A 24336-nucleotide genomic window follows, 5' to 3' on the forward strand; every position below is an offset into this window, starting at 1 on the left:
CGAAGATTTTTTGTTATATATTATGTTTTCTTTAAATAAAGTTGAGTAATTTAATGTTTATTTATACACAATTCTACTTTTAAACATAGCATACAGTATATATGCATTGTAATTTTTTGTTTAAATTTTATTTAGGTATTTTCTTTTTTTAAATCAGTCGATTTTATATTATTTGATAATACAAAATATAAATTAATAAATGTTTGCTTTTTGTTTAAACTTCTTTGTATTTGCATTTCAGTATTCAATACCACAATGTCATTACATAGGTATATTAATATATAGCCGAAGAAGGTAGAATAAGCTTATTTATGAATTATTAATATACAATTTGTGTGTGTATTAACATTTCTACTTTTTTCATCCGAAACCGTGAATCCATATAAATTTCGACTGCATTTCCCTTTGTTTGAGAAATTATTGCTTTTTTTTAATTTGAATAATCTGGGTAAGACTTTGTTTGTGAGTTAGATTTGTCTAATAATGTATGAATTTTATGATGCTAAATATGTACCTATGTATGTATGTATTTTTGAAAATATGTATTTTTATGTACAATTTTAAAACAATGCTACACAAATAAATTTAAAATTTGTAGTTATGTATGTATAGGTTATGTATATAACATTAAGGGAATATTAATTGACATGTAAAAAAATATTGAGGAAAGAAAAATATTGTATGAATGATGTCTAAAAGTTTAAATATACCTAGAATTTTATTTTTGATGTAAATAAAAACATGACTATGAATATTATTAAAGTCGTAAAAACTTAGCTATTTATTTACTTGAAATGAATTATGAATGCATTTCACGATTAAAATAAAACTCAAAATAAAATAAATACTAGTAACGCATTTGATAATTGTATAAAAAGGATTGCTAGGAAGTATTAATTAAATAAAAATCCTAAAATCGATTAAAAACCATAATAGTTACTTCTGGATAGTTTACTGATATACATTTTTTTTTGTAAGTAACGACCACCAAAATTGCATACGCTGTAAGTTAATATTTGAAAAAATTTGATTCAATTCCAATTTATAAAGAACAGTGTAAAAGTACCTACCTATAAGATATAATAGTACCTTACAATACGGATAGTAACTATAATTTTTTAAATATAAAAAAAGCATCACTGGATCAATAAATTTAGCTATACTTACGAATTTTACAGCTCACGTACGTTGAGCCATCACCTGTTTGAATTTCTGTGAGTTCTCACGTATTTGTGAACAACTACAGCCTTTAATCAATAAAGTTGGCATTAACATAATTTTTGTCTTAAAATTCTATTTGTTGACCAACTAAATGAATTCTGGGTAATTATTTTCAAATAATATTATGACATAATATGTAGGTAATCAACCCTATCATGAGTTTCACGTGAACAAGATTCCACCCGGAAAAAAAGTGAATTTGACTTTTTCCCCATTGTGAGTTCCGGATGAAACTTTTGAACTTTTGATTGAACTTTTTTTCAGGTAATATGCGATGCATTCGACAGCTCCGACTCAGCAATCACCTCCTCTTTGGTGAAGAATTAGCGTCCAGAAAATTTTTTTTTTAGTTTGTGATTTGGCACCAGCAGACAACTCTGCTGGTGCCAAATCAGCTGAATAAGGGGGTGGTTCAGTACCCCAAATCGAAGTTCATGGAGTTTAAGATTCTCTCTAGAGACTTCAACTCGATTGAATATTTGTTCTTTTTTAAGCAAACGCGGCAGCCACCTTGCTTATTTTTCGCAATTTTAACCTTCGGTCGTCTAAAACCATTTTATGGACTTTATCGACGTTTTCTAAAGAGGTGAATGTTGTTTGCTTCTGCTTCTGGGATCATCTTCGACGCTCTGTCTGCCATGTTTAAATAAGGCTGCCAACTTTTTGACCGTGGAATATGAAGGTGCATATTCCCCCCATGTCTATTAGAAGTCTTCTTTAATTTGATTTGGCGTCATATTCTTTTTGGCCAAATTTTAATAATGACTTTAATTTAATTTTTTTTTTCAATTTTCGTTATAAGCAAAAGATAAGTTCAAACAAAAAATTGCACTGATAAAAATTCGTGACCAATTTTAATGAAACTTAACATATAATCATAATATATATTAGAAAACTTAAAATTAATTTGTTTAAACAACGCCATCTATGTTAGGCCGAGAACTTTTCAAACCGCCCTCGTACTTTGTTATCGTTCAAATGCGATTACGCATTACGACATTCGTTTTATTTCAACGATAGGTACTTGTTAATATTTACGACTTACATTTGCAAGTCCGTCTTCACCGTGAAGAAAGGTATCAATTTTGAGTCTTTCTATCCCAGTCAGAATTACTGAGGGTCCAGAGCATCTAAAATTGTATCGAAATATTTTTTGTTCTTGAATATAGACCCCTGGTGATTACGGGGCCCTGGGCACGGACCCAGTAGTAGATTGGTCTGTTCATTTGCCATTCTTCTAATGTTACTTCCAGCAGATATTCTTTCGAAAAAAAATTGTTTGTGCGAACTTCATTGACAATAAATGACAAAACTCTGCAAAATTACTGACAAGTTGTCACGAAATGTATCCACATCGGGATTTTGCTACGAATCCCGAAAAAAAAAACAAATCACAGAATCCGTTCGTAATGGAAAATGTCATGCAAATTGTTACGAACGGATTCTAATTGTTTTTTTTTTTCGTGATTCGAAGAAAATTTCCAAATGGAAAAGAATTCGTGTTAAGGCCGAAACTGACTGTATTTGTATTTGATTTTTTGCATAGTTGTTTATGGTTAAGGCCCAATGAACATCGTTAGTTTTCTGACAAAAACGCATCATTTTAAAAATGCATGAAATACAAAAACGATTCAAAACGACCACGAAGAATAAATAGAGGCAGACCTCAAAACTCCTGGTACAAGCAAATTCAAAATCAGCAGCACTCAGTTGACCTCACAAAAACAAGAACAATATATGTATGTACCACCGAGAGGCTTGGCACCGCCCCTAAAAAACATATTTCCAGTAAGATTCACTGTTCACAGGCATTTTTTATACTAAATGATCACGGTTAGTTTGAAGAAGGGATAAGTTCAAGAGTAATTGTGCGTGTCTATCTGGCAGATATACCCGGAGTTTCCATATGAACAAAAGTTCAAAGGCCATTTCTCGCATGTACAATGTGTACAACAAACAAAACACACACAGAGCCATGGTATAAAAAGAGAAGGTATGATCATTAGAAAAAACTCAGTATCGAGAACTGTCAAAAATTATGGCTACTTAAGGTTTTGACAGCCCAGGTCATTGAAATTGTTGTTGTAAACAAATTTGTCTTGGAAATTGTTGTTACTTTTGACTATGCCAAATGCCAAATGCCAAACGTCAAAACCTTATTACCCCATTTTGTAAGATGGCGGCTCTAATGATCATACCTTGTCTTTTTATACCATGACACAGAGCTATGTTTTTCGATGGCTTGAATCCAAGTGCGTTTGCTCCCATCAGGTCCTGGTTTTGAGTAAAGTGTAAAATACCACAAAAAATGGTTTCGGATTTAGAGCTTCGAAATACATAACCCTAGGTGGGTCTTGTTTGTTCTATACGCCACTTTTTGTTTTTTGTGTGCAGGTGTTATTAAATATTTTGAGCTTCATAACTTTGTATTTAAAGCTTGATACTTTGATTACATAAAAAAGCTTAAAGAAAAAAACAGATTTTCGTTACCTTTGCCACCTTATATCTTCTCACGCAGTAACTTTAGAGTGTCACCTTTTGTTTGGCATTCATTTTCTATTTTTGTAACAAAAAATCATCGATATAACAAATTATTTTTTTGTGTGTGATGTATAAGAAGTGATTTTATCGTGTGTATGTAGTATGAAGTTAATTTACATACATTTATTGTTGTGATATTCGACCGAAAAAGAACATATTATTACAAACCATTATTGTATGTGACGTATAAGTAAAAAAACTGATGCAAAGACCTATGTCTGGTTTAGATATCTTTTTATGTAGTAACGAAAGGGAATGAACAAAAAAAGGAAGTTAAAAGCAAGAGACCCCGCCAGAAAGCGATGTACAAAATAGTTTTTTTTTTTTTTGACCATAACCGTTTTCAATTTTAAAGCTATACACATACACTAAATCCAATAACACAATTTTTGGCTTTCAAAATTTCAATAATATATATTCTAGGAAACCATAAAGCAGATTCAGGGTACATTGTGTACGCATTTAAGTTTTCAGAGGACTTTGCTATCAAAATAATGAGAATTTTATTTTTTGGATTCCAATTCTATATAACATTCCGTCAAACAAAATCTTACTTGTAGATAAGATAAAAAATTTACATACCTAAATCATTTCAGTGAAATTTATGTGATCTACCAAAAAGGCGAAAAACATTCTCTGAGCCCTCACACTTTTCTAAAATTGTTAAGTCAACAAAAAAACAAATAAAATATTTATTCCAGTCGAAAAAAACTAAAAAAATATGTTAAGAAAAAAAAGCCTTTTTTTAAATAAAACAAACTCAATATAATATTAAATTTCTTTAGTAAATACAATTCTCATTTACATACATCATCATTTTATGCAATATATGTATATAATCACTTTTAAAAATCCCTTTATGTATATCTCATTCTTCTAATATTCATAGTGGTTATTAGAATAATTTTATTGTATTCAAAATATAATTTAACTTTATCTTAAAAAAAAATCAAAAAAAAAAAAAAATAACTAAAGTTTATATATAATAAGGTTATATTTTTTTGTAAGATAGATATAATAATAATAATTAATATAAGTAGAATTATATTTCTACAAATATTAAGTGCATAATTGATGTTTTGCATAAAGATTACACAGTTGTAACTAATTTCTACAATAAAATAAGTAAAATTTATGTATGAGTTTTGCTTAACAATATTGTGTTTTTTGCTGAATAATGTTTTTAAATCTTTTTACTTTATATGCTAAAACTATTACAATTTTGTTAAATAAACCATAAACATGATTTCCTTTTTATCTGAGTTTTATTGGAAACCAAAATGAAAAAAAAATAACCATATAAGCAACGGGCATGAAATTAAATTAAAATCTTAAGAAATACATTAACATTTATATGAATATTTATCAATTTTAATGAGAACATATTTTAAATTATTATGACTTAAAATTAGAAGCATCATTATATTTATTTTTTTGTAGTGTGTGAATTTTGTTTAAACATACCTAATTTAAACAAAACAGAATTTAAATTTATTATTGATTGAAGCAATGTATCACTTCAATATTATAGACCAGTGCCGATGCCTTCAAAAACATTAAAAAGTACAAAAAAATCATAGTAGGATGAAACCCATTGGAAAAGGAGGGGAATATGATAAGAATGAAAGGAAAAATAAATTACGGGCGAGCCGAGTTCGGGAAGTGGGTGGGTTGAGTTTTTAATGGTAAAAAATGGTATATCTCGATTTCCGGCAAAACTACAAACTTTATAGAAAAAAGTTGTATGGCAAAGTTGTAGGTAATAAAAAGATCTACGACTTTTGTATCAACATTTTTTTCACATAACCTCAAAATTTATGTGAAAAATTCAAAAAACCGAGTTTTTTGTTTTTTATTTTTATCTTTTTCAAAACCAAAAATTTTTCTACGAAATTTGGTGAAAACTTACCTTATTATGTTCCAAATACACAGTAATTTATTTGATTTAAAATATTAATTTGTTCACCTTATTTTGACTTAATACCAAAAAAACACCCTAATTTTCAATCGAAAATTCACGTGTCAAAATATCAGCTTTTTTCAAAAAGTCGGTGGGCATTTCGTTCGTTAAAATGTCTATTTTCTGATGGTGTAAAAAAAATTTTACATTAGTATTCTTTAGAACATGTTTTAGTAAAATTCAAAAAATGAAAAAAGCTTGAATTCGAAAAAAAATTTTTATCATTGTTTACAATTTTGGCCTATTTATTCAAATTGACACTTTAATTACTCAAAAAACGTAAGATTTCATGTAACATTGATTAATCTTACATTTTTTGAGTAATTAAAGTGTCAATTTGAATAAATAGGCCAAAATTGTAAACAATGATAAAATTTTTTTTTCGAATTCAAGCTTTTTTCATTTTTTGAATTTTACTAAAACATGTTCTAAAGAATACTAATGTAAAATTTTTTTACACCATCAGAAAATAGACATTTTAACGAACGAAATGCCCACCGACTTTTTGAAAAAAGCTGATATTTTGACACGTGAATTTTCGATTGAAAATTAGGGTGTTTTTTTGGTATTAAGTCAAAATAAGGTGAACAAATTAATATTTTAAATCAAATAAATTACTGTGTATTTGGAACATAATAAGGTAAGTTTTCACCAAATTTCGTAGAAAAATTTTTGGTTTTGAAAAAGATAAAAACAAAAAACCAAAAACTCGGTTTTTTGAATTTTTCACATAAATTTTGAGGTTATGTGAAAAAAATGTTGATACAAAAGTCGTAGATCTTTTTATTACCTACAACTTTGCCATACAACTTTTTTCTATAGGATTTGTAGTTTTGCCGGAAATCGAGATATACCATTTTTTACCATTAAAAACTCAACCCACCCACTTCCCGAACTCGGCTCGCCCGTAATTTATTTTTCCTTTAATTTTCATCATATTCACCTCCCTTTCCAATGGTTTTCATTCTACTATGATTTTTTTTGGTTTCAAAAATTATCGACCCTGGTCTATTAGTCCAGTTTTTTGCTACAAATGAGAAGATACCTTTTTTTTATTCTTATCTCAAAACAAATTCAAAACAATGTTTACATGTGTAGTTTGTTTTTGTTTTGCGTTTTAAATACAAAATGAGTAACTACAGAGTTGTAGCAAAAAAACACGGCTAATAATTCCACAACGTGTTTTTAATGAATGAGGGCTCGTTCAAAATTTTTTTTTTTAATGTTAACAAATAATCACCAAATAAAAATCAGGATAATAATAATTTAATAAGAATTCTAATTGGCTCTTGGAAAAAAATTAATTCAAAATATAGCTTTTACTTAAAAATGAAACTAATGAATATAATGCACTTACTAAGCCGAACTTATAACATGCGAATGACCATTACGATGTCTTTATTGTTAACCTTTTAAAGACATCAAACACACTATTATGTTAGCAGTTGGTAGTACAAAAACTACAGATTTGCGAAAAAAAACGCTCTCGCTGATACCTTACTTGAATTACAGATATGAAAACAAAAGTAAGCTATAAATAAAAAGATAGGAGGATGGTTGAAATTTATTAATGTGGTCTTAGAGAACAAAAACAATTAATTGTATGCGTGCTTAGTTATATTTTCACTACACTGCGTATTTAAAAATTTATAATTAAAGAAAAGAACTTAAAGTTAAGTTTATAACAATAGTACACATACGCCCGAGTGTAAATTAATCTTGATTAAGTTCAAATAAAAATAACTTTACAACAATGTGTAGTTTCCAAATAATTTGTATTTGTAAATGTTATTCATTTTTTAACATATTCGGTCTTTATCTTAAATTTTGTGTGAACATTTTTAACATATTCGGTTTTTTTTTTTAAATTTTGTGTGAACATTTTTTAAAATAAATTCTGTATTTTTGTCTCCTTCAATTTAATTTATTTTTTTGTTTTTTATCTTGTATTTATTCTAATTAAAGATGATTTTAATTTTACCTCTTTTTTAAACAACTTTACATAATTCTTTTTTTATTAATTCATAAGGCTACACTGATAAAATTCAACCTTCTCATATAAAAATGTTTCAGAAACCATACAAAATGAAATAAACGGAATCTCCAGAACTTTTGCTTCCATAACTCAACATTCTCATTACATTAATTATTCCATCAAGTTCTTTCTCATCAATATCTGTAGATTTTATAACTGCCTAGGTTTCTCAATTGAGGCTGGGTTCACATGGGGGTACAAGTTTTTTTTAGCATTCGAATCTTAAAATTCGCTGACTTTCCGATAAACGAAAAAAGCTTTTTAAGAAAATACAAAACTTCGGCAATACCTACTTCATGTGAACCTAGCCTAAAGGCGGTATTACATTGTCCTTTATATGAGGCAAACTTTTTCCAAATTGACATCGGAATCGTTTGTTGTTACACCATTCTCTTTTAGTTTGTCAATCACATTTCGATGTCGCTTTTGGAAGCAATTTTTGGCTGTTCTAGCCTCTTAAATTAGAGAATGTAATAGAGACTTAACTTCAGCAAAAGTATATGACACAATCTTATTGATGCGCTTAAAATAATTTTACATATTAAAGCCACAAGAACTGTGTCATGAAGTTGAATTATAACAGTATGTGCAATTAAACGATTCGGTGTTAAGAAATGGAGTCGGTTAGTTCAACCAGTTATAGCTATCTTTGAATATAGTTCTGAAATATTGAAAAACAAAAAAAAAAAAAATTTATAATATAAAAGCCGTGTTTTTGTTTGAAAAAGTGCATACCAATTTGATGAAAATTTACGTGGAAATAATAACAAAATATTGATACATATTCTTATTAAAAGTGTGTTAGAATTTTCAGACAATTTATAACTTAAAATTGAAATTTTCTTAACTTCCATGAACGGAAATTTTTGAATTTTCAAAAATTTCCATTTATAATGTTAGTGTTTCAATGATAGCTTAAAACAAACCTTAAAAAAAAATAACTGTTGAAAATTGTTTCTATATTCAAAAATATTTTGTATGTATGTTAACCCGGTTATTCAAACAATTGCCATTATCCTGCATGCATAAGTTTTTAAACTTTGTTTCATATAATAATTTTAACATTTTTTTTTTAATTTTTTACTTGCTACATTGTTACACAAACATGTTTTCCATCTATATTATGAAAAATACAATAGTAATTTTTTTTTGTGCGGCCCTTTGCTTTGTTAATACACAAAAAAGCTAAAATATTCGTCTCTTCTACTTTTTTGCGTAAAGGGTTGAACAAATAAACAGCTTTTGTTCTATTAATTTAAGAAATGTTTTCAAATGTTTTAATTTCAGTTCTTTAAAGCGTTGTTGTGCGTAAAAGTGATGCTATCAAATTGTTGTATCCTAATTTACCACTTTCTTTTTTACTGCTTCCACTTGTGTTACTTGATTCGGTTTCAGCATTAGTATTGGATTCAGCATTTTCAATTGGTTTTGCTGTCGAATCTTCGGCTGTAATTGCTGTTGTTTTAGACGCCATCACTTTAAGACACTTTCTACCCAAAAGAAGATTAGATTTGCCCTTGTCTAAAGAAATTGGTGCCCGCGCAGTAGAAGTTGCTTTAGTTTTGTGTATATTTACAATTATTGAGTTATCGTTGAGACTCTTGCTCGTATTCATCTTGGCTTGGTTATTATCACTTGCAATATTCGATTTGCCTTTTATATTGAGTTTGAGAGCTGTGAGTCCAGTGGATGTACTAGGAGTGCTTAATTTTGAAATGGGCTGCTTAGTGTTGCCACTGCTGATTTTAACTGGCGCTGAAGAGACAAAATCACAATTACCAACCTCATCGGTATTGTCTATGTCAATTTCATCGTCTTCTTCTTCAGCAATTGGATCGATTATCTCCTCGAGCATTTGAATAGTCGAATCAATACGATTGCAGGATGAAGGAGCTGCAGTTGTTATTATTTTTGCAATAGAGTTATTACTTGTTGCAGAAGCAACAACAGTTCCTTCATTGATAGCTAAAGCAACAGATGCAGGAGCAACAGCTGAAGAAGTCTCTTCGAAAGATAGAGGTTGGCCACGAAGGCTATGGTTACTGCTATTCTTAGAACTACTTGCTGTGTCCAATCTTTCACCTGAAGATAGGTTCAGAGATACTTTATCCGATTCTGAATTTGAGCGAATTTTTTGCTTTTTGGAGGTTGTGCCAGAAATGTTGCTTGTACAGCTAGTTGTAACTATGATTGGTTGAATATGAGATGGCTTTTTGTTTTTAGACAAACTGCTATGAACTAAAGTATCAGTTAACTTAGTTTTTAGTAAAGATGTGGCTTTTCTAGTTGATGATGCTGCACTGGATTCGTTTTTGAAACGATGATTTGCCGAAGACGAGGGTTTTTGTTGGTCATCGGATAATGCTAGTGATAATGATTCGTTTTTAGTTTGGTCGAGTCACAGACGTAGATCAAATGCTATGCGAGATGCAATGTTTTTGAATCCAATGCTAGTACCTGATGAAAAATAGATAAAATTCGTTTTGAATATGTTTTATAAATTAAGGTGTTTTATAAATGAAAGGTACCATATTAATTTTTTTATACCTATATGCAGATACATTTATACAGGGTGTCCCAAAAGAAATGGTCCAAACCGAATTTGTTAGAGGACATTATATTTGGGACACTCTGTATATAAACAAAAGCAGAGAAAAACATGATTCGGAATAGAAACAAAACACTTAATAAAATAAAACTATTTTAAGATAATTTTTGTGTTTTTTTTTTTTTTTGTAAATATTTAAATGGGACCTAAGCAGTGTTGCCGAATGAAAAAATAAAAAAAACATAATTTTTAATCATGATTTGAGATTCTAACTTAGTCTGGAGTCTTAAGGCCCCAACCCATAGAATCCGTTGCGTCCGTTCCGTCAATCCATCCGTTGAAGTTGAAGGATGGGACAGAAAGGGGTGACCCACAGAATATGTCGTATGACGGATTGATTTTGACAGCTCACTTCAAATTCCAAGGTGTGTTCGATATTTTATCGATGAATGTGCACTAAGGAAGTTCTGATGCAAGAAATTTTCAACTATTATTGTTGTTCTTTTTTTTAATAAAATAAAATGCACGACTAGATTTCCTCTAGGTACTTGCTCTTCAGTTAAAAACAATTTTTTATAACAAATTATGAGTTGTAGGTATGACTTTGGCATAGTTAAATTGAACTCTACTACAGAATTTGAGTATTTAATTGATATAATTTATTAGATATATCATTAAATGTTACTTTTATTACATTTTCTTCTCAAATAAACTATTAAAGTTCACAATTCATAAAATCGGAGAAGAAAAGAACACAGTTCTTAGTTCTGAAATTCCCCGGCGTGCACTCAGAAACAGAAAATCGAACTGGTCTATTGTTGACAACCAATGTCAAAGGATACGACGGATGAAAAAGTAGAAAGTTGGGCTACTTCTTCCGTCGAATCCGTCCGTCTCCGTCCGATCCGTCGCTTATGGGTCGCTTCCCATAAGAACGTGTGTATTTTATCGAGCTGTCAGTTGAAAACTTCGACGGAACGGACGCAACGGATTCTATGGGTCGGGCCCTTTACCCAGGTTAGAAGCAGCTCTTTTCCATAGAAAAATGATTTAGAAGTGGGTCTAAATTGTCTATGATTAAGATAAACCTCAGTCTATCTTAGAGGCAAGAAAATAACTGCTTATGAAAGAACTATGAATATGGCCCAATACATTTTATAATTTTTTCTACTTCAAAATCAAAGCAATTGTGATTTTTGACAATTTCGTTCGTGTGTAAAAGACCAATTGGTGACTCAGTATCAAGTCTATTTCTAGTTTTAGTTTTGAGAAGTGTTATTTTTAACATCTCAGCTGCTTCTAAGAAAGACTGGAGTTAATCCTAATCAAATTACATTGATGAATTAGAACTATTGGGCCATATTCATAGATCTTTCATAAGCTGTGACTTTGTCCCTTCTAAGAAAACTCATAGACAACGTTAATTGCTTAGGAAAAAAAAAAAAATTAAAAAAATCATGTTTTGAGAAAAAAATCATGATTTCATGATTTGAGTTCAGAATTCATCAAAACTATGATAAATCATAGTTTTTGGCAACACTGGACCTACGAATTTTACTTTCCTAATCGACAAAATAATTTTTTTTAACACAATATTTGATTAAGTAACAAAATGGTTGAACAAATAAATTTAAACTTACCAGAAATGCGTTTAAAGCGAACGCCATTCAATGATAACCTAGGAAGCTTACATACTTCAATTTCCCATTGTACCAGAGAATCTGTATTTGGATCCCCATGAACGCACCATAACACAAACCTAAAAACAAAACAAAAACAAAACTTATATTTCAAACACATTCCGCAACAATGAATACAAACCTTTCTCTTTGTTCATAATCACAATTATTCTGATCAAGAACTTCCCGAATTTTTTGCATTATCTGGTCAGGCATCAATGGAGATGTTGTCTTCATCGACCAAGTAAATCGAAGAACTCTTGGTTTGGCTGATTCCTCAGTTGTTGATCCACTACCATAAAAAAGTCTTCGCATTTGTAAAATGATAACACACACAAGGTATGTATGGTTTTTAATATTATTTTATTGTTACAAGTATTCTTCTTTGTTTTAATTTTAAAATTTTTATGAAAAAAAAAATGAATCCATTTTTGTTTGTTTTATTATTGCATTACTTTAATTAAGTGTTTTATTTTCTTGGTGTCTGACTGGATTTATATTTTTATGAATATCAAAAAATGCAATCACTTCTTTTAATCAAAAGAACTTGATTTTTTTCTTGCTCAGAAATTATCGATAAGGATAGATAAAAAAAGAGTTAACAATTTAACTAATATCTATTTGGTTATCTTCAAAATGAACGCTCCTCGCAAAAAATGTAATCAAAATTTTAGGATTTTACCCTGAATGACCTCAGAAAGCTACAATTATGAAGCTGGATGTAACGTACCACACTTTAATGTGCCAATTTTTGAGTGGATTTCATTAATTATAATAAGACTAATGTATTATTTCTGTTTTCAGAAATAATACAATCGGAATCCATCGTTATTGAAATTATTCGGTTAAAGTACCTAAATTGATGAAAAAGCATGTTTTGGGTAAAAATTCATCATGTGACAACGAGCGGAGTGACGTACCACCGGTCTCGCAAATACTAAATCGCTTTCGGTTCCCAGCTCCGAAAGAAGCTTTTTGAATTAAATGAAAATATAGGGAAAGAAAATCCTACAAAACAATGACATCCGCAAATGGAGCCTAAGAACTGAGCTGGATTTTGGTAAGATTTACATCTCCAAAAACTCAAATTCTGTTTTAAATATATATAGTATCACTTACTCAGCCCTATTGTGAGTTTCACGTGAACAATATTCCACTCGGAAAAATTGAATTTCACTTGATTTTCGGGCGAAAAGTTGTTCACGTTCGGACATCTCCTTGTTTTTTAAACTTTTTTTTCAGGTAATTTGCGAGGTATTCGAGAGCTCTTCTCTCACTAAAATTTTGGTGCTGAACAAGAAACTAGTTTAGATAGCTTTTTAAATTCCGGGCGAACAAAAATATTCCGGGCGGATAACATTCCACGTGAAACTCACAATAGGGCTATGAAAATTTCCATTTTACAATAAAAAAATTCAACAGCCAAATTATTTTGTTTTTTAAACAATGCAATTTGTAAAAAAAAAACGATGAAATATGTACTGATGAAGTAGTTACAAACATTTAATTTTACTGAATGATTTGGCCTGTCTTACACCAAGAGTTTAGAAGTGAATTTCAATCAAAGCAAATTAAAATTTCCAGGCGCTTAAACTTAATTTGGTAATACATAATATACATATAAGCAAATGTTCTACAAAATCAAATAAAAAATACTTGTAGTTCAATGTTTTTAATTCTGTTCACGAAATTTTAAAATACTTATACAATTATAGTTTTGAATAAATGTTTTATCTTGGATTGTAATCAGATCTTTAAATAAATATATTTTATTTATATGTTATTTAAGTACCTTTTATTATAAATAAAATCATGCTTTTGTGATAAGATATGAACATACATCATTGTGTGCGAAATATAAAGAAACATAAAAATAATAACCATGCAAGATATGTTTTTAAAACTTATTTTTAATATATTTAATTGGTTTAACAATAATATAATGAAAAAAAATCTAATATGTATGTGGAAATTAAGTACATATAATTTTTCCACAATTAATTTTGTCATTTTAACAACCTATCAAATAAAAATAGCATACTATGTATTATATGTATTTATTATATAGATTAAAAAAAATCTGATTACCCCTACGTGGCTACAGATACACCCTTTTTTAATTTTTTTTTTTTGGTGAGTCTGTCAGTATATAATTACCTAAAGCTGTTGTTGGATGTATTTGCTTGGCCTTCGCTGGGCCTAAAATAAAAAAGATACAAAAAAGAACACAAAACGTAGTTAACAGAACAAAACAAAAACAAAACAAAAAAATGGGTTTAAAAAAATATATTTTAGAATTTTTGTTTACAATATATGTACATGGATTTTTGAAAAATTTCTTGTATGTTTTATGTATGTATTTTTTTTTTTTTTAAATTAACATGTAAAAACAGAAACCTGAATTTAGAAGAAAAATAAGTACAAACATAATATATAAGAAATATATTTACAAAACAATAATCATTTATTTGAAGCAATCATGACGAAGCGAATTTAGAAAATAGGTATTAGTTTTTATTCAAGGATATAGAAAATGGAAAGCACACCTTTTTACATTGTTACATCATTAAAGTGTTATATTTTTTATTATCGAAATTAAATACAATTGTCACCAAAATCTTTCATTAATAAAGCGGAAAAACATGCTTGTATTATACAACGAAAATAAAGCAACACCACATGATGAAGAATTACCTAGTACATACTCCACATTTGGCCCTATTGTGATTCACGAATTTTATTCGTATCGGAAATTTGTTATGAATTCCGAAAAAACAATCAAAGAACCGAATTCTATGGCTCTTTTTTTTTTAATTTGTTCCAAATTTCCGATACGAATGAAATTATTTCTGACTTTTGGGTGTTTAAAGATATACAGGGCGATATTTTCCCAGTGTACATAATTTAATAAACAATAATAATAATGAACATGAACTCCCATACAACTTATGAGTGCTCTCAACCACTCTTAAGTAATGTTAGATAAATGCAAAAAAAAAAATAATAAACATTTATGAACGCTAGTAGTATACCGACCTTAAATTTGATTAACAATTTAGAACTAACGTCAACAAAGTCATTTTGTAAACCAAGATTTCTTTAGAACAAAGCTGAGCAAAGTTCGGTGAGGCCGCAAATATTGGCTTTTTAAGTCGTTGATCTGAAATAGACTCCAGTTGGCTTTTGTCGAGAAATCACCTTCCTAGTAATAACTTAAATACTATACAGAGTGATTTGGAAAAGATGCGACAAAAAGTAAGGGGATGTCGTGTTAGTGTGAGAGAGGGATGTCTGTAATACAGACTCTGTATTCCCTAGTTTAGGCGAATGAGAAGGAATACTTATTTATGTATACAAAAAAATATAAAAAAAAAACTTCGTCAACACTTTTGTGATGTGCGTTTTTTTAATAATTAAGGTTTATGAATACTTGAGAAAAATAAATTAAAAATTTAATCAATTGAATTAATCACTGATGTTGTGTCATTTTTTCGACAGCTCTCGTTTCCTTTGTCGTGTCGTTTTTTTTTTTCAAATTGCATTCCATAACTTTTTCGACGCGACAAATCTGTAGTAGATTTTTAAAGGACGTTAAAGGAATATATGGAGGTTTCACAGCGGAAACGACCAAGTAAAAAAAAAAGAAAGAAATCCAAATCTAGCGCCAAAATCTGCGCAAGGTTTGACTCTACAAACGACTTTCATTAGTTTGATCCAAAAGTGTTTCGATTCAAATTGTCATTAGTTCAAAAAATATATTCACCATAGGATTTATGGAAACATATTTACTTTAACTCGTTTTATCTCCGAATTGACATTTTGTGACTTGGTTCACTTCAGCTCTTAGCCCTCCATATAGTACTCAAACTGAAGTTGGAAAAGAAATGAACCCGTCTGCAATTGATTATAATTTGTAAATTTCAGGAAATGTAAGCAAGCATTTAAGTTTAAGTATAAAAAACATCATTTTACAAGAAAACCTACTGCTTTAAAGCCTTCCAATTCTCTTTTCTCTGTCATGAGCAAAATTTCGAACGAGAGACACTGTCTTCTTTTTCTAGTTGTCGTTTTCGATTTAAAGGGTGACAAAAGTTGAAAACGACAAATGGAATGCAGATTGAGTTGTAGCGTACCTATATTTTGAAATCGTTTACGTTACGATAATAGGGGTGAACCTAAGTTGGACTTTCGTTAATTATACATAAACTCTAAAATATTTCCTTAACTCGATGAGTAAATCGTTTTTGTAATGACCACCTGGAAGAAAATATTGTTTTGCTTACAATTTCTTTTGCTTTTACAATTATTTAAAAAACGAAGTTTTCTGTACATTATATGTAGTTGTTCTTTTTCTTTGAGACAAGGCGAAAGATGCTGGTCCTGTCCTGTTTTATATGAATCCATGAAGGACCTTATAGTGAATTTTAGAGGAATTTTTTGTTTCCCTGGAAATGTTTTTTCCTCTGGAATCTCCCTCTGAATTTATTTCTAGGGAACAAACCATCATCGTAAGAAATTAAAGCTGAATTTCTCTGGAAAGTATATTGCCACGAGAGAATCTTTTGAGGGTCATTTCCATTCGCATGTTTGAAATAAGGGAAACATGTCCAGGGAAATTTTTACTAACGACATCCCCCATTATTGAACCGATTATAATTGAAGAGGCTCATAGGCCTTGTATTAAAATTAATTGTGATAACAATCATTTCAAAAGGGTTAAAAAGGGGGATAACAGTTAGTGGAAAGGGTTATTCTATCCTTACTTTTAACAAACTTGCATTAAAAGTTTGATGTTTGTATTATGTACAATTGTATATCATTAATATTAAAACTTAAAAAAAATGGGAACCAGGCCACCTATGCATCTTCTGAAGTAGATAACTATAGAGTTTTAAACCTCGTACATCTAATGTTCAAAATTCTAGCGTAAATATTTTATCCGCACACAAGTTTTCCCAGGTAGGTATCCAAGATACCTAAATATCCGATACGTTTGTGAACACGAATCAGCTGTTTTCAAATCTCCCATAAGATACACGAGAATCCAGAAATTTTAAGGATACCATTGGATGTTTTTGATTGTCAACACATGTTTACGATCAGCTGAGATTTTATATGGGATTACAACAACACAAAGGTATCCGGATACCCTTAGATCGGTACGTGAACGCACCCAATCATGTTCGTAGCCGAGTTAGAAAATATTTCCTTGGAAGTCCTCAGAAACAGCTCCAGTTTTGATAACACGGGCACAAAAAAACAAAAAGACCTACCTGAAGTCTAGTGCTGAATCCGAATCTGAGGTCTGTTTGGCCTCATCAAGGGTAAAATGAAAATGATTTGTTTTTTTTTGGTTTGTTTTATTTCATTTTAAAATTAATTACAAATAGAATTAACAACCAGATAACTCATGCGTCATCAGCACCGGAAGAAAGATGAACTTTTTTAAAGGGTTGCGCCTCAACTAATCATTTTTTTAAACTTCATTAAAAATTTCGTTTTTTTAGTTCATTTTATTTAAAAAAAAACCTTCGGGCGATACTAACGCCACGGGAATAAATAGCGGCCGTTTTGCAGGATGTCTACTTATACTTGTAATTATTCAATGATTTTACTCTAGATGAGTCTAATTCGTTGTCACAGGACTTTTTGTTTTTTTGTACCAGTAGAATATCCATTTCATTTAAATGAGGTGAAAATTGTCTCATTTCAAAGAAGCTTGTATGAGTAAAATATCTCTATGCCTTAGTCGTAGAAGGCTATAAGATGAAATGATTACTTTCCTTATCAAACAAAAATCAGAAGTTATTAATTTTAAAAACTTTTGAAGCTAAATCATTATCCGGTTAAAGTTTACAAACAACTGTTCGGCACATCCAATCACTCGCCAAAGAATTTGTAAGCGGTTGTTCTTAAGAACACAAACAGGATGCTTTTTACCCAAATCGGTCTTTTTTCGGAATTTTTTTTTGCTTTATTGATTTTTTTTTAACTATCAGCATTTTAATAATTTCATTTTATTTTATGTATTTATTTAAAAATAAAAATTTCTCAACTGAAATAATGCTAAGCAAATTAAAACATGCATACTTATACCAATTAATTTTGTATACATTACTACATTAAACGTGGCACAACAAAACATTATAAGAACATCGTTAAACGATTAACCATGACATTTATAAAGAACGTTAAAAAAATTTAAACAAATTAATGAAAAACCAATAAAAGTTGAAAAAAATTCTTTTGTTTTGAAATTATCATAATTTTTATTTTTTTATTTCTTTTTTTTTTTGTATCATTGTTTCATATCATGACAATTTTTATAGTTTACTTTAATAACAACAATATTTGCTCGAGTGTTAAAAACTATAAATTACATTATAGGTATAATATTTATGATTGATTTAAAGTATATAGTTTTTATTTTTTATTTTTTTTCATTCCTTATTTAAAAACTAGGCAACTAAATCGATAGCAGTTATAACAAAAATTGATTGTTTTTTTTTTCTAAATTAAAAGTTATTTTATGAATTTTTTCACATAAATAAGTAAAATTCTTATAAAGCGACGTACAAACTGCTTTTTAAAATATATTCCCTCAGTAAATCGCTTATATTTATATGTAATGTTATGAATTTTATTTTTATATATATTTAACGCGTAAATACAAACTGATCAATCTTTTTTCGTTAACAAATTCTTCTTCAGCTAAGTAAAGTATTTAAAAAATTGGATTACTGGATTACAACTTGAAACAAAAAAATGGTTTAAAGTGAAATCAAACTAAGTTTAGTCTTTCTAAGATTTCCTTAATTTTTACAAAAAAATTCAACGTAATAAAAATAAATCAAATAATTTTTCTAAATCTTGTTCGTACGAATACTGCCGGAAAGAAGGGTATTTAATAAATACAAATAGTGCAACATAAACAAATTGGATAGCATACATGGGCTAAGTTGTACAACCAGACCATACATAAATTGACTTTCGAAATGTATGCAGGTCAGTAAGGATTTTGCGGGTTATCACGAGTAAATGTGGCTTACATAAAGTTTTCTCTAAAGACCTATGTTTATTGATCTTTAATAAACGCTTTCTTATGAAACCAAAGCGAATAAAATGTGAAAGATTTAAGTCAAAATGATTTATATCATTGAATTGATAGGTACTATTTTCATTATTAATAAATTAATAATGCAGTACATTTAATTAATAGCACGTAAAAAAAGCATGCTTTTTAAATACCAGGTAATTTAGATTGCAAGTTGAAATTATCGTATTCATTTTATAAACTTAGTAAATCAGTATCAATTAGCATGCATATTTAAGAGTAATGTTTGAATTAATTTTATTTCTTTTCATTACAAAATTTCCCAGTTTGTTTCTAATTTAATTTCTAATATAAAAATATGTACTTACATACTGGTTTCTTATTTTTACTTGATTCCAAATTATTTAAGAGAAATTAACACAGAAATTTATGATTGTAAAATAACACGAACACTTGAAATTGACAAATGAAAACAACAAGCATTTAAATGCGATGATAAAAAAAAAAACAAAAAATAATCAATTCCAAATTTCTTTTTTTTGACAATTCAGCCACGTACGAACAAGGCAGAATTATGTATTAAAATATTTATAGCTAGATACATCTTAATGATATTTTTAATGAATATATTGTTTATTAACGTCAAAAAAGGAAAATATGAAGATGTGTGAGCAAACCATACCCAAGGTAAGGTGGTGGTTATTATTGCAGGCACTTTTTTGTTTTGTTTATCTGAGAATGTATGTAATCGTTTTGTAAGTTAAATTAAACTGTTTCTGATATTTAATTTTCATTATTTGTTGTTGGAGGTTAAAACATTTAAACAAATGATTAAAACCCGCAAGGAATGTGAATAATGAGAAATAAACTTTTTTTATATACATACATACTTTCATATTCTGGAAAATCCAATTTTATTCTAATTTATCTCTGGTCAAATACATAGTTTCATACAATATTTAAAAAAAAAAGTTAACAATGTCCTCTTCATTGTTTTTTTGTTTGTTTATTTACAATTGTTATTGTGGAGAAGAATCATGTGGAAATCGGAAGTCTATGATAATGTGAGAGTCTGTAACGCTAAGTTCGTCAGTGTTTTTTTTTTTGTAAGTATTGAAATTTATTTAATATAAATTTATAAGTAAATTTTAATTTATATTTGTAAATTATTTTCTTATTTTTTCATTCATATTGCTGACTGCTGGAGAATATCCTTTTTGCTGTCATCGTTAAATCAACATCACCATCATCGTCGTTGTCGAGGTCGTCGCGATAAGCACAGATTATAACGAAAACATTTATTTTGTTAAAATAAATCACAAAACACAAATTTTTGTTTTTTAATATTATAATTCAAAATAAAATTAAAAATAAACAAAACGGCTAAATTTAATATTTTATGTATAAAGACAAAAAAGTGACTACAACCATAAATATTTGATATTAAGTAAATATTTCTTTTTCTCTTTTTTTAAAGAATTGGTGTTTAATGGTTTTTCATAAATATATCAAACAAATAGTCTATAATTATTATTGATACATAAAAAAATCTTTTTTTTTATATAGAAACAAAAAATACAAGCACTTATACAGTCACAAGATTTTCTACAATGTATTTAAAACTAAAACAAAAAATTAACTTATTATCTTAAACAAAGTTTTAAACTTATACAAAAGTATATATATAAATATATATATATATATATTTAATTATATATAAACATATATATATATTGCAAAAATATAAATAAAAAATGGTCACAGCTGCAAAATGATTTTAGCTATTTTTTTTTCTAATTTCGTTTAAAATCGATATTTTTGTTGATTAATAATACTTTAACATCAATCTTGCTTGTATAAAAACAATAAAAATAAATAGAAATTAGATATTTAAACAAATAATAAAAATTATCACCATCACGATAAAAAAATTTAATTTATTTTTGTGTTTTGTGATTTCTTTTTTCGGCATCAAAATTGAATGTTACTTCAAAAATTATTCTAATTTTTTTTTTGTTTTTCATATTTTTAACTCGTTATAATTTTAAATTTTCTTTTACGGGTTTGGCCTAAAATAAAAGAAAAACAAATAAATAAAAATCAGTGAAATTAAATGTTATTTGATTCAAAAAGAAACAAAAAATGTTTGTGTTTAATGTAAAAAGATAGATAGGAAGATAGATAATAATTTATTTCGAGAATATGTCCGAATAGTGTAGAATTTAGCTTTTAAATATAATTTTTGTTTTATTTTTTTTTTTATCAATATGTTTTAAGAGATAAATAAATAGCAGAAAAATAGGAATACATAGTAAATAATAAGATAAAACACAATTAATTACATAATTAAATTCGCGGGTGTTGCAAGGTTTTTTTTTGGAATGCACAATGACTCTCCCATATTTATTGTATCAAATCAAATATTTATGTATTACGATTTATTAAATAATTTGTGTGAAACTAATTTTGTAGAAAATAATTGAGATAAATATTATTTTGCAGCGTGACCATTTTAAAATTATATTTTGTTATTAAAATAAAAAAAATATACATTTTTTTAAATATGTTTTGCTTAAAATGTATTTTCATCTCATTGTAAATACACTTACTTTAAATGTATGAATGTTAATAACAATTTTTGTTGTTCTAATGGCATACATTGTCTGCCGTATACACATAGTTGTTCGTAGTTTACAGAAGCCGGCTTGAGTTTTTGAAATGACATGTTTTGAACAAAACTTTTATAGATAAGTATAAAGTTATCAACATGAATTTCTATGAGCTTGGCATACTTCTTTGAATAAATTTTCTATAACTCAAATATTCTTCAGACTACAATGATAAATTTATCTAACTTGTTAAGACGACGGATTCGTTAAAATGTATCAAAGTCAGAACATGACTGAGATTCGTTTCGGATTTTTGGAAGGGGAATTTTTTTCGTAACTTAATGCGTATGATATTCTCTTATGAAGCCATTTTTTTACAAACATACGCAACATGATATCGACCCATCATTTTTAGTTTAAGTGCGCATTGACTTTTGAAGCTTCGTCAGTGCTAAATGTGTTATTAGATTTCAAGGACTTGACAATTTTAAAATATATATTTTAAATACTTAAGATAAAAACAAATACTTTCAGCCCTTTATTTTACACGGAATTTTTTAACTTTGAAAAACCTATCCTTTTATCAAACGTCTCCTAAACCATTAACACTTTTTTTTTATCTAATGCTCAAAGAAGAGAACAAATTATATTGTATTTGTTTTATATGTATCGAATTATATAGTTAGTTGCCTGTTATTAACTTAAATGCAATATTTTAAACAGTAGCTAGGTGTTTGATGTCTGTAATTAATAATAGTAATTAGAAAAAAAAAAACAATAATTTTAACTAATAACCATATTTAATTCGTTTCACATCATTTTTATATGACTGTGTACCATAATTTTCCAAAAGTTTTCTATTCATTTCATTTAAAAGCATTCGCAAATATTGTCGCTATTACTTCCAAGTTTTAAAAGTAAAACCTAATAAAATTTGTATATCAAATTTGTTTTACATGTTTTGGTAGATGGTTAATTTTATTTTAAAGATATGAAATAATGATATCTAATCAAATATTTTTTTTTTTTAATTTCCAAAATGGGGTATCTTCGGGATATGACAAGGATTCTCCACACAAAAATCTAAAAGCTCAATGTCAAATCTAAACCGACTCAAACTAGTTGTTTTTTGCAATGTTACTCAAACACGCACTATGTATGTAGTACCAAAATCGGATAAAAACGATGACATCTTGTCGTTGACGCATTTCCACATTTCCATTCACGGACACGAAATCAATTAAATTACAAAAACAACAATGTCCCAAGTTTTTAAATCTTTATATGGAGGTCCTTGGAAAAAGTTTTTTAATTATATTTTTAAAGCTGCACACAATGATTTTAATTAAAATTTAAGTAAAATTTAATTTTAGTTCTTATTTAAAAAATTCAAGTTTAAATAGATTTAATTTTTGTATTTATGTTAACGTAAATTTTTAAAATAAAAAACACAATAGCCTTAAGCGTTTTATTTTTGGAATAAAAAAATAAATAACAAGTAGGCAGAATTAAAGTATGAAGAGATTTCGAAATTGAACGGAAACAGGCACATGCTTTTTATACTATCATAATTACTAGTGTTTTTAAATTGTGTCTCTAACCTTATTATGAAATAAATATACATTTTATTTTATGTTGTATACAAACATATAGTTTATAATAATTTCTGAAATTAATTTAATCTGTAAACGAAAAAAACAAAACATCAAATCTTTGGAAAAATAAAAATGCTTTCAAGGTGATACCTAAATATATCTAATGGTGCAAATATTCTAAAAAAAACGGCCAGACTTATAATTTTTAATTAACAAAAAAAAAAAAACTTCAAACTTCCACATAAAAATCTAAATTTTCAATTTCAGATTAATCAATTAGATTTATAATAATAAAAACGAAACAATTTTACCAAGGGTCCTAAACACTATCTCATGGGCGATAAATATTTTTTAAATCCATTTTGTTTATGAAAACATAGAAATTTTGTTGTATTTATAGAATTATGTATTATGTTTAACGAAATTCCTTTAATTTTTAAACACATACAAAATGTTTTATGCGATATCAACAGTCCAGAGGGTATAAAAATCCGAAAAACGCAGTATTTACAAGGAAATTAGTTGGTTTTTCATATATTTTAAGAAGTTTCGTGTATTTTTATACTAAACAGGCACAAAACAAAGCGTTGCTTGCTTAGACCTTAAGCTAAATGTTTGGAATTGAAAAAAAAAAAAAAAAATCGCCAGCAAAAAACAACAAAATTGACAAAAAAAAGTCATTGTAACGTGAACCATAAGAATAACTTGGTTTAGATTTAACTTCTGCTTGCTAAACAAAAGAGTATTTCGATTTCAATACTAAATTAACATACTAGAAAAAGGATTCTGACGATAAGGTTGACTAACTATTATTAATATTATAGATCATATGTATATATTATACGCATAGATATTAACATTAAAAAAATCTTAAATATTTAAATGTCATTCTTGTTTTTTATTATAATTTTGTAAATATACAGGTTTTCATCCACAAAAAAAATTATTTTACGACAATTAAAGCGCACAAAAAATGGTCCGCCAATAAGATTTTTGTGTGTCCAAATTATTTTATGTTAATCATAATTATTATAGTTAAAAAAAATTAGTACACACTTTTTAGTTTTATTAATTATAAATAGACAAAATCATTG

General features: G+C 28.0%; 1 protein-coding gene across 32 annotated transcripts in view; it reads right to left on the reverse strand.

Annotated features, from left to right (window-relative positions):
• Positions 1-9418: 9418 nt before the first annotated feature.
• The window catches only part of LOC129906991 (serine/threonine-protein kinase MARK2), a 157585-nt gene continuing 142667 nt past the window's right edge, over positions 9419-24336 (reverse strand). For 19 of the 32 annotated variants that reach the window (XM_055982998.1, XM_055983010.1, XM_055983019.1 and 16 more), the window contains 4 exons: positions 14142-14183; positions 12127-12291; positions 11946-12064; positions 10074-10214 (listed from right to left, as the gene is read on the reverse strand). In XM_055982998.1, coding sequence (XP_055838973.1) covers positions 10156-10214; positions 11946-12064; positions 12127-12291; positions 14142-14183 — 385 coding nt within the window. In that variant the 3' untranslated portion in view covers positions 10074-10155. Of the gene's footprint in view, positions 10215-11945; positions 12065-12126; positions 12292-14141; positions 14184-17508; positions 20259-20795; positions 21108-24336 lie in introns of those variants that run through there. The other 13 variants (XM_055983020.1, XM_055983006.1, XM_055983017.1 and 10 more) reach the window with 7 other exon arrangements.

Source organism: Episyrphus balteatus, chromosome 1 (genome assembly GCF_945859705.1).
Source record: "Episyrphus balteatus chromosome 1, idEpiBalt1.1, whole genome shotgun sequence".
Classification (NCBI taxonomy): domain Eukaryota; kingdom Metazoa; phylum Arthropoda; class Insecta; order Diptera; family Syrphidae; genus Episyrphus; species Episyrphus balteatus.